The 12,798-nt window shown below is 36.1% G+C and overlaps 1 protein-coding gene across 1 annotated transcript in view; it reads right to left on the bottom strand.

The window, feature by feature from the left end:
* The window catches only part of SNTG2 (syntrophin gamma 2), a 266,527-nt gene that overhangs the window by 41,732 nt on the left and 211,997 nt on the right, over nt 1-12,798 (bottom strand). The window contains exon 12 of the mRNA XM_040598523.1: nt 4,321-4,437. Coding sequence (XP_040454457.1) covers nt 4,321-4,437 — 117 coding nt within the window. The remainder of the gene's footprint in view (nt 1-4,320; nt 4,438-12,798) is intronic.

Raw genomic sequence — 12,798 nt, 5'->3', positions numbered from 1 at the left:
GTGAAAAAAAAAATAAGCCAAGTATAATTTTAAAAAAGTATTAAAAGATACTAAAAAGTAAAAAAAAAATAACATCAAGAAATCTTCTTGAGATGAACTATGATAGCAGTATAAGAAGCCTAAAGATGTTCAAACCAACTGAAACTCAATGGTATAAAAAGAGCAGTCGGATCCTAGCAAATATGTGAACAAAATAAATGAAGAACTGTGTGTAAAGTTGGAAAGTTCACCAAAAGCATTCATGGTGAAATATATGCCCTCCAACTCACTGTCATTTCTTTCCTAATATGTTACATTGACATTATGTATAATGTAAATTATAAATACAACTATCTAGAACTTACATAGCAGTACTCTAACACTCAAAGCAGTGCTCATGCTAATTATATTACGCAAGCTTTCTCCTCTGTAGAGTTTTTCAAAGGTGAAATTATTTCTGTTTCACATTATTCTTGTATTTATTCATTTTCTTAAAACAGTGATTGCTTAGCTGCTTTCAAGTAAACCACTTCAGTGTTATTTATTTAATCATGTTGAAAAAAGAGTTTTGTAATTAAGGGTCCATAAATAAAATAACAGGTCCAAAGATGTGGCCACTTGAAGACTTGAATTTAAAAACCATACTGAACAATGAGGAAGACAGAAAATCAAACAGCACAATCCTCCCCTACATATAGCCATTATTCCATACAAACAAAACACTCAATTTCTCTGCAAATCTTTAATGACATAAAACCAGTTTCATTTTGAATGACTATTTTGAATATTGTCTCCCCAATTTCTCCTATGATATAGATCCAGAACCTTTTCAAGATCTGAATAGTGACAAAAATTTATCAGAGGCTTTTAGAATGTAATATACTGTTTGTATATTTATTAACACAAGAATAATTTCTATTTGTTCAATTGTGTTTTTTACATATGCAGCTTTCAGAAATGTGTCACAATTTTAATATAGCAATCTGCAAATGAAATCTAAATTTCTTAAATGCTATCAGATAAGCCACTTTAGGGATGCAGAAACATCATTCTCTGTTAATTGCACTGTTCCTGATATTTACTTGTATGGTGAAGCTTCTACATTTTTGGAAACATCATCTGATATATTGTTGAAATGGAGTATAAAAAGAATTTTTCTTGACATAGTGATGTATTTCATATTATAATAGCCACATTTTTTCCACATTTTTCTTTATTTTTGCCCACGGGTAACTATGTTTTCCATTCTTACAAAAGTTAGCAGCTGTATTTACATTCGTATCATCTTTTCCACACAATTAAATAGAAAAAGAGTAGAAATTGTACCAGATCCTTTTACAAGCAGTTGTAAAGTTATAGGTAAGGTCATTACAACTAAAGATAACTGTTTGACTTGTAGATCATCAAATCTGCGCACACTACATTGATATACACTACATTGATTCAGTATACAAACAGCAGTAACATTATAGAAACGTCTCAAATAAAATGTATTAAACTTATCTTCTAAAGATCAACCAAGTTAAAACACCTGTATTTTTGTGACTGGACAATACATTTTTTAATGTTTCACTTAACACAGTAAATAAAAGTCAGTAGGAGTAATGGTAAGAGCCGTACTATTAAATATCTCTAAAAATAGCGAATCAGCTCTATGCATGGCTTTGTGTGGGGACTTGCTTTTCCAGCTACAGAACCGGGACATGTGACACAGAAGCAGTGTCCAGGCACAGTGTGGGTTGATAGCTCCCCAGGAGCCATGGGAGCTTGCCTCGGGTCTGGCAGGGCAGGGACATCCCATTGCCCTGTAGTGGGTTGACCTTGGCCAACAGCTAAGGACCTATACAGCCACTTGCTAACTCACATCTCCCCACAGTGGGATACAGGAGAGAAAAGGAAGAGCAAAAGCAAGAAAACTTGTGGGTCAAGACAAAGACAGTTTCATAAGTGATGGAAGGAGGAAAAAAGAAGCGATGCAAAGGTGATTGCACCTGCCCGCCCCAAGCAGGTCAATGCCCAGCCAGTCTCCAAGCAATGGCTACTTTTGAAGACCAAATCCCCATTTTCTATTGCTGGGCATGATGTTTTATGGTATGTAATATCCCTTTGGGCCTATTTGGGTCAGCTGTCCTGGCCATGTCCCCTCCCAGCCTCTTGCTCACCCCTGGCCTACTCACTGGGTGGGCACTGTGAGAAACAGAAAGGCCGTGCAGGCGCTGCTCAGCATCAGCCAAACCCACTGGTGCGTTAGCACTGGTTTAGTCACAAATGAGAAATCCAGTGCCACATGGGATGCTACGAAGGAAGTTACCCTCATCCCAGCCAGGCTCAGTACATGTCCCAGCCAGGAGCAGGGCAGCCACAGGGACTGGGGACAGCCCCAGCTCTGGGCACCAGGCACCTCCCTGGGGACAGGGATGGGCTGAGGCCGGGCCTGGAAGCAGGCCGACAGGTAGGCCTGGCTCGCTGGCGCCTATGGCTGAGCACAACATGGCTGTGGGCAGCTGGAGACCAGTCCTGCTGTGTGGCTGGGGCAGGGGCTGACACCCACACGGGGGCTGCAGTGGGGTCCTGCGTTGTAGGAAGTGTGGGGGGAGCCCCAGGGAAGGGGTTCAGGGACAGTCAGGGCTGAGGGTGCCCTCAGGACTTTGATAACAGCTTCAAAGTGTTGCTTTAGATCCAGGTTAGAATTCTCCAGGGTGGTTGCTGGAAATTGCCAATTTCCTGTTTTTTTCTGTTGTTCCCCGCCCCCCCTCGCCCCCCCCCCCTTGCCCCCCCCCCCCCCCTTACCCAATATAAAACATCTGTGGAACGATTAAATAGCAAGAAAACTAGTCAACAGGTTTTATAATTTACAGGCTTTGTCACATTTCCTGGTGTATCTGAGTACTTGGATGACATAACACATTGACCAAGGAGGTTGCCTTCATTCATATTTTGAAAAGCCACTTTTTCTACAAAAAAATCGTGCAGAAACGCAATAGAGTGTAGTAGATACTGACAAGTAACATGGTGTGAATACTACCAAACATGCATCCTTACTTGTCTGTTCTCAGCAGAGTGCCCAACATGATAAATGAAGTAGTTTAGCCCTAATTAGTATCATGTAGATGGATAGTTTTAATTATATAAAAAATGTTTCCTCAAAGACAGGTCTGAAAGTGATAATTAAAATTTATAAAGGAAAAGCATTCATGTGGTGTGTTATTTATTTGTTTAATATTCTTGTATTGGTTTTGCATTTTAATTGGATTGTACTAATTGCTTCAAATTTTAGTTCCTTGACTTAACATATAGACAAATAATTTTTTAGAGAGGAAAAGAACTTTTCCCATATGTGTTGTCTCATTTTAAAAATAAAACTATTGGCCATTTAAAAATGCTTGAAGTTAATAGGAATCATTGGATCTAGAATTTCATTTTAGAGAGAGAGAAAATGTTACTGATTGCTTCTCATTGAGTTTCACAAATAAGTTTCTAAGAGTATGTTCTTCCCAAAGTACTGCACATGGTATGCATGTGAAGGATCAGATTTTCTTTGGATCACCTGAAGAAACAGGGAGACTGACCACCTTCTGGGCAAAACCAAAAGGAAGCTGTATAATTGAAATTGCATTCTATTTACACATTTTATTCTTTTTTTTGGTTTGTTTAAAGCAAAGGCGCTCTGGAGAAAAAAGAAAGGATAAAACAATACCATGTGGTAAGTATGGGTCACTTTTTAAGAGTTTAGAATTCTACAGCTCATTTATGTTTCATTCTTTTAAATTAACTTTATTAGGGTTTTTTTAGAGAAGTATTAGGTAAGTCATCTATTGTGAAATATAATTCTTGTTACTAGCTATGAAAATTATCAAAGGAAGATAATTTCATTTGTTCAAACTCTACATTCAGCATTGGATACTCTGTAACATTTCATTCCTTTGCCTGTGTGCAAAATCAAGTATCTATTAATAGTATGGATGGTGTATTTCATGACACACCTTGTCTTTAAGAAAACAGTAACTACGAACTCATTACATCTACAAAAATATCATAGAAAAAATAAGGTAGGAAATATTTGACCTAACCAAACAGAGAAAAAATCTGAACTACACACCTTTAAGAAGTAAAAGACTTACTCTCTGTTAGGAATTCTTGGTACTATCAGTACAGTAAGATTTTCAGAGGACCTTGAAAGAGTTTAAATATCTAAAGCTTATTAAACTTCAAAGCCAGCTATGGATTCAGCTTCTTCTGAAATGTCAGCTGACAACCTCACTTGGTAAGGAAAAAAAATCCAGATGTAACAAACAGGTTTCTGTTTACAATGAAACAGTCAAAAAAAAATTATTTTTTTACCGGTGGAGTGCTGAAAATGTAGAAGGATGAACCCTTCAGTGCCAGAAACTTGAACGTGTAGAGCTGAGATGAATCAGTTCCTTCAAGTTTCTCATTTACCCATCCCATATGTATGACCTGTAAAAGAAAATAATCGAAAATTAAAGCTCTGTTTTTCAGTGTAGCATAAGATATAGCTGGATTGGTCAAGTCTTTCCACAAGGAAGAGTGGTAATATTAGAATTGGATGTATCATCCACTTCTTCTTGTTTAACTTCCCCCCTCCAGCTAATCTTGAAGTATATGGTATCAGGCCAGTGTGTCAGAAGTCCTTGAACAGACTTAAACTTGCAGTACAGGTTGTGTGAGTCTTGTCTGAAATAATCACCATTTAAAAAAGCCACCTTTTTATGTCTCAGCAGAATCTCACTTGAGCCAGCAGAAAACCTGAGCCAGCAGTTTACAAAAAGCATGATCCTATGTTATCTACAGCACAGTCAAAACCTGGACATTCTGAAATTTCTTCTGTTACATGTAACTCTAAAGAAAAACATCTGAACAAATCACTAGATTTATCTGAAACCAAATAACTTTCTATATGTTCATGTTTGCCACTGTTAACAAGTGTCTTTGTCATACTGGTTGTCTTTCAGAGTTTATACACATTTTTTTATATATACTTTATCTTATTACAATGTATTTCCTTATAGATTTAGAAGTTAAATTCAGTTCTTACACAACTTTGCTCTAACAGTATTACAATATGTGTCTTTATATTTCAGATAAATTAATTTTAAGAAAAATAAAATTCAGAAGTAAAACTGCATGCTTCCTTTTTGAACTAAATTCAAATTTATAAAGGAATAATGCCATAGCATAATAGAATACCATGAACATAGTTACCCACCAAAAATAACACCCCCCCACACACACATTTTAGACATAATTTTGCATACATTAAGAGGAATATACTGCCGTTGCAACAGGTACTTTAATCTAGAGTGATCCACCAATCTGAATATACAGCTATCACTGATAAGCTTGCTCATTTTCAATTAAGGCTACGCTTACGGAAAATATTGAGTTACACAGGGACAGAAATATCATAGCACTTGTGAATATACTGAAGCCACAGAGCTTCACTGGATATCATAGGAAACAGCATGGAGGCGGCATTCATTAAACTGAATGAAAACTTCAGTATTTGTTCTATTGATAGAATTGGGGAAAATGTGGTGATCTCAGTAATGCTTTTCTACTGAAAGCCCAGTGTGCACACCTATTGTTACTAGCAACAGAGCACAATGGTGGAAATAATGGACAGGGAGTAGCTAATAGTACAGATGCATGATCATACTCACATAATAAAAATCTCACACATAGTTTTCTAATCTTTTTTATTTAATGTATCAATGATGTTACTTACTACTCAATCTATTAAGAAATAAATAATAATATGTTGAGCTAGACAATCCTGCTCTGTGCTCTTCTACTGAGCTCCAACATTACCATTTCAAGAAGATCTAACAAACAGCACAACAAATACAGTAATCCTTCCAGTTCTCAGTTTGCTACTCTGTAAATCCAACAACTTTCACCAAAACATTATTTCTATAGTAGTCTGCAAACGTGTAGAAACGGGACGTTCAGACACTTTATTACTTTAAGAAAATATACTACTACAACAAACTATATTACATATTGAGTTTATCAGTGTGGTATATAATATCAAATGATACATACAAAGAAAAATAATGTCCAAATCACAGGGCACAAAGAATACCATATTCTCCTTTACGTTCCTAAAGTCTTGTTTTCTGACTTGCATATGGACACCATTTATTAACATTTAACAGTATTAAAATCCCTTCTTAAAAGGTAGTTTACTGATTAAATTGATAAACAGATAAGCAAAGGATATGGCTTTCTATTATGTTCTTTGTTCGTCATAATTACCATCACCATTTATCCTTACAGCACCACTCACCAAATGATTTCAGAATTATCCACAATGTCAAACGGCATAACTAAGTCATAGATAAGGTCTGCAACTTGGCAAGGTTCATCAAACATCATCTATTAAAGCAAACATGACATGTTCTGAGAAATATAGCCATACATCTTGTTGCAAACCAATGATGTTCATTTAATATACTAAAAGAAGGAAAACATGAAGTTCTTAGTTGAAACTTGGGGCAGGATGGTACTAGAAGACAGGAATTCTGCTTATCAAGATTGTATTTTCATTTCAAAACACACATGTAATTTCCTGTGATTGACAGAAAAACTTGATTTATCTCGCTGACAGAAACCACGGGTTGGCCTGTAAGCACTGGTCCTAAGTACCCACAGTAGTGCAGAAGACAATCACACTTCCTTTGAATAAAAGTCTAAATTTAGAAAAAGGGCGCTGAATTTCTCTCGCTGAAGTAAAATGAGATTCTTTTTTCTCAGTGAAAACGTGCTTTATGTTAAAGTTTTCCATCTGTAAAATGGGAAGGATTTCCTTTACTTATTTCATGGAATTTGTGTGAAGGCTCTATCGTTGTTCTACTCTTACCTATGGCTGCAAGATGTGATAAGAGCGCCAAATGTTGTAGCCTCAATTTAATGTAGCACTTAATCTGGATAATTTTTTTATGTTTTTATTAAAAAAAGTATCCAGAGTATGTTTTTAGCTACAAACAGTAGACTGCATTTTCTAACTGGCTGAAGACATATTTTTTTGGACATGTGTTCTAAGTGTTTGACTGAAATGGAACTGCATTATTACTATTTTTATTGCAGTCACACCATACTGCAACCAGTCTACCTGTGGTAGATCTGAACGAAGAGACCTGGTTTGAAGTATACCGTTCTGCATACAACAAGCAGATTTTTATAATTATTAATAGCTACAATAATGTTAAGCTGTTCTGTATATTGAAATCTCTTTCAACCTCAGTAAAAACAAACAAACAAACAAAAATAACATTCACTGGACTAGATTTTTGGGGAATGGTCTTTCTACTGACTGAATCATTAAAACATTGTAATATCACTCTTTATTTATATGGACTATGATAAGGTCACTTGTTCAATCCAAAGCCTACACAAAACCAAACAGCAATACCTCAGTTACATTTTGAATACATTACACTGAATATTACTCTGCTTGATTGAAATGATGAACAAAAACTCCAATTCCAGGAAACAAGAACTTCAATCAGGAAAAAACAAATAACAGATCATCAAAGCGAATATAAAGACTTAGAATCCTTACAAATATAAAGAGACCCTTTTTGTTTCTAGATTTGATTATAATTTCCAAGAGATATCAGAAGCTGATTAAAAGATTTTCAATTTTCATTTTCTTTAAAATCATTTGTGGAACAAGGAAACAATTATATACCTCACAGCAGAACTAAGAAAAAATAGTCTGCTGATTAATACCTCACAAAAGAAACATGAAAACTTATCTGGAAAAAACTAGGTAGTATATAATAGTTCAATGTAATAATAATAATAAAAAAACCCTGAACAACAAAAACCCAGCAAGTAATAACTTCCAAAACTCTTTATATCCCAAGATTATGGTTTGTGTGTTAGTACCATGAAAAATTTACCTATGGTATTAAAGGTGCCAGTACAGAAAATGTTGAAGCATGTCCTTAACTTTTTTAAAGACACCTACAAAATAAATGCCTACATCAACTTATTACTTTTTTTTTTTTTTTTTAATGATGATGTGAAAAAATTCCACAATTAGCACATTTGTAGATTAATTTAAAATTTGGAGAGTATTTCTGCAGAATATTGGCTGAAGTTTCAGCACACATACGCGTCTAGGAAGAGAAATTTAGTACAGCTAGAAGACACACAAGTTTTATTTGTCCATTTGTTGCTAGAATTTTTGTATATTTAGGAGGAAAGCAAGGATTGAGTTGATTTAAATATGGATTGATTCACTAGATATGAAAGACTAAATGAGATACCTTTTTGGGGAAGAAGCAATAGTCAGGCTAGGTAGCTGAAGGATTGCTACTGGAATAAATGGTGAGCTCAGTGGGTATAGAGCTGTATTACTGTCATTTGCATGGGCTGCAGATAACAGGGTGGCAAGCTAAAAAACAAGTATTGATGAATATGAAAGGGAAAGGTGGAAAGACAAAGCAAAAGGCATTTAGGAGGAGAAAGAAATCAAATTAGTAAAATCAAAAATAAAACAGAAGAAAATATGAAATTAAAAAATGAAAAGAACAAAAGGAAGAACACTATAAGTACATAAAGAGAGGAAAATCAATGAAAAAATATTTGAGAGGAAAGAACATAAAGAAAAGAGGATGCCAAATCTATACTTGCCTATAAAGACACAAAGTTCTTTAAAAAGTAAAATAGAAGAATTTCCTGTATCACATTATTTTTAACTTGTGCATATATTGAAAAATAATAAAGTTATGCATCTTATTAAAAAAATCTAATGTGTTCTTTACTTCTACACATCTTCTTTATTGACTAGTTTATTTTATGGTAATTTAGAACATAGAAATGGATAAAGAATAATTATTAAATTCAACAAAAGTCCGTACAGAAAAAAAGTTCCAAAACACTCAAGTGCTGGTATTCATAACAAGCTGTCTGTGGTTCTTAAGTAAGCTACTTAGATTCTCAGTACGTGGGTGGGTATATTAGTCCTGGGACAAAAAACTGTTCTGTTATTTGGATTGAAACCTACCATTTGAAGTTCTAAGGGGTGCTTATAAAGCATAGTACTATAAACTATCCCATTCTCAGCATTGCTCTTGCCACTTTATTCCTATACTGCATAATCCATTTGAGACTGCTATTTGAAACTGTGTGGAAAATTACCCATACCTCTGGAAAATTACCCATACATCATCGATGTATTATTAAGTTTCTAACATGTTCTAATTTACTTTCCAAAAGCATTCATTATGAGGAGATAAAACATGTCACTAACAAAATGTAATCCAATCATAGCAGATAAATGAAAGTTCTTATTTGCACTTAACTGTTTTCCTGTAGTAATAAAACATCTAGATGCTGCAATGACTGGAAACTTAACATGTGTTGCATTTAATAAAGTAATCAGTACATTATATATATAGTTCTTTTAATTTAATAGTTATAAAAAGTAAATGATGCAAATACACCAGAGGGAAATAAAGAAAGTAAATCAAACAGATATCTATGTATGACATGTCAGAACAGCTGGGTACACTTAATGTAATTAAAGTGGGATAAGAAACAATAACAGATATGACACCAGCTTAAACTGCAAGTTAAAAACCAGCGCCATACCATGAAGCACAATGGAATAATACAAAATTAAGAAAGCAAAGCAAAGTACATCTTGAAGTAGCTTAAGTAATTCTTTTTCAGTCTTTTCCAAATCAAGTGGTAGACGGCATGTTTTGAAAAGTACCAATATTGGGCAGGGTGGGGAGGGGGAAAGGAAGTGGGCCTTTCACGTACATAATGATTAAAAAAAAAAAAAAAAGTGCTAGAAGTTTTATCATAAACTTATAGAAGCATAGAAATATTTGGGTTGGAAAAGACCTTTAAGAACATCAAGTCCAACCACTGACCCAGCACTGCCAAGACTATCACTAACCATGTCCCTAAGCACCAAATCTATGTGTTTTTTAAACACCTCCAAGGATGGTGATTCCACCACCTCCCTCGGCAGCCTATTCCAATGCGTCACCACCCTTTCTGTGAAGAAATTTTTCCTCATATCAAATCTAAACCTCCCCTGGCGTAACTTGAGGCCATTTCCTCTTGTCCTGTCTCTGGTTACCGGGAAGAAGAGACCGACCCCCACCTGCCTACAGCCTCCTGTCGGGTAGTTGTAGAGAACAGTAAGATCCACTCCCTCCCCACCACCACTCCCCAAGCCTCCTTTTCTCCAGGCTAAATAACCCCAGTTCCCTCAGCTGCTCCTCATAGGACTTGTGCTCTAGACCCTTCCCCAGCCCCGTCGCCCTTCTCTGGACATGCTCCAGCACCTCAAAGTCCTTCCTGCAGTGAGGGGCCCAAAGCTGAACACAGGATTCAAGGTGTGGCCTCACCGGTGCCCAGTACAGGGGGACAATTGCTGCTGGTCAGCTGGACAGTTGTTAGATGTAGAGGAATTGTAGAGGAATGAAGCTGGGTTAATTAACATTGATAATATACAGCTACAGCTGTGGGCTTGCTTCAGGGGCGGTGGGTTGGCTGATGTGGATAATGTGCAGCTAAGGCTGGTTCCTGCTAAGTAGTTAAATAGCTTTAAGGGGTATGGAAGAGGAACACTGGATGAAGAGAGACCTGGAAGAAGCAGAGGGAGGAGAGAGAGCATGCCCCAGATGTAGGAGAGACAAGAAGCAGGGTGGACAAGAAGAGGATGAAGAAACAGCACAGATAGTAGATGAACTTTTGAAACCTTGTGGGGGATTGGTGGCCATGCCAGGGCAAGGCACGTGAACTAAATGAAGTTAACCTGGTATGGGATGGTAAAAAGCCTTATTGCAGCCAGCTAGTTTTGATAGTGCTGAGACAGTTGGACAATCATTTGTTAGTCAATGACTCCAAAATTCAGTGGTTCTCTCTGTACAGTGTAGCAAAAAAAATGATTTACTGTCTTTTCTAAATATTTTGGTCACATTTATGATTCTCCAATTTAAAAGCATTTTGATGTAGTTGTGAAGGCTCTGCTGCAATTTAGTTTACAATAAATAGTGTAAACTTATTAGGTGGTGTGGCTGGACTAGGAGAACATCAATTCATTGCGAGGCCTAATGTGGATATTAATGAAGTTTGGAAAGACAAATTTATCAACTGGAGACTGAAAAGTGAATGCAGTGTATTTTAAATGTATGAAATGCATACAGAGATTTGTATATATGTCTGAACTGTGTTTTCACGTATAGCGCAATATGACTGTTGCAGTAGTCTTTCAACTTCTGAACAAAGCAAGCGTAACTTGTATATTTTAGCTCCCATTCAACTCATCATGGATGTATTACAAACCAGTACTCTATTCAGGACTATTCATTTTGAATCTTGCTGGTGCATCCACGTATTATGTGATGAGAGATCTATGTAAATACCCTAATATTAAGGCATTACTTTCAAGGAAAGGTTTACATAAGTTACCATAGGTTTCATGCACATGTAAAAATCAGAACAAAATAAAGTCCAATGGAGAAGTAAAAAGTGGTGCATAACTTATTTGGGAATGGGAAAAATATGGGAGGGAAAGGAATATAAGTTAAACCATATGAATGGGGTTTTTGGAGGTATCTGTTGATCATCCCTGTACCTGATTACCACAGACCAAGGTAAAAATAAACCATAATAATAAATCATAACAATGAATCTCATGTTTTTCTTATTATCTCTGACTGCTACAGACAGAGGTATCTGGGATGGCATCCCCAGGTGCTAGCAAGGCAACAGATGGACCAAACCTTCCTAAAAGACAAGTAACAACTTCTGTAGCTGTTTTGCACAGCCTCTTACATATACTTAATTATTCTCGCCTATGTGCTGTACACTAATTGGCTTCCACTCTGTTTTTCAGATCATTCTTCAATACATCAATATCATTTTTATGTCTAATACTGTATTTTAAAGCTCTGTGTCTGCAAAACCAGTAGGCTTACTTTTGCTAATGCACTGTAAAGGAACTACTCAAGGGAACTGGATCCAGGACAGACCTCTTCAGGACTTCCACTCAATAAGTCAGTTTTGAAAGTGAACCATTTACACCTAGTATTGGATTATCCAAAAAAGTCTGCACAATCAAATCTGTATTATACTTGCTTAAAATATTGTAATGTCAAGAAACGTCATAGACCTTACTGGAATCAAGGTACACTGCAGCAACCACCTGTCACCCATCCACAAGAAGTTTTATACTATCACAGGAGAAAACCAGATTGGTAGATTGGGTGTAACTGTTTATTATTGACAAATTCTTCAGGGTGATCACTCTTCTGTTATCTTGCAGCTGCATACAAATATTTTATTTATTTCAAATTTCTTTCTAGAGATTGAAGTCAAATTGACTAGTCTCTCCAACTTCTCTTTCTTTTTCCATGAACAGCTTTGATGTTTGTCCTTTCCTAATCTTTTGATATGTCACCTGGCAGACACAAATTCTCTGAAATATCTTGATAATAGCTCTGAAATTACTTAAGACCGATTCTTCAAATATCACCAGGCATTAAAAGCATACATACCACCAAAACATCCCTTTGTATTGCAATCTGAGATTTCATTGGGTTTTGATAGTATTACTTGCAATAACTATCTTTTGCAGTTGACCTATTTAGTGAAGGCTGACCTATAATAAGCTGAGTAGCAGACTACCATTTTCATTTGTCTTCTTGCTGTTAATGCACTTAGAGGGCAATGTTTTGTTACCCATCTAGCCCTAGCTGGTATCACATGCTATACTTCAACAGTCCTTGTCTCTAGATTTCATTTTTTGTATGGTTTCCTCTGGAAGTCAAT

The sequence above is a fragment of the Falco naumanni genome, chromosome 6 (assembly GCF_017639655.2).
Source record: "Falco naumanni isolate bFalNau1 chromosome 6, bFalNau1.pat, whole genome shotgun sequence".
Taxonomy (NCBI): domain Eukaryota; kingdom Metazoa; phylum Chordata; class Aves; order Falconiformes; family Falconidae; genus Falco; species Falco naumanni.
The sequence above is the reverse complement of the archived record's forward strand: the minus strand, read 5'-3'. Positions and strand labels throughout refer to the sequence as shown.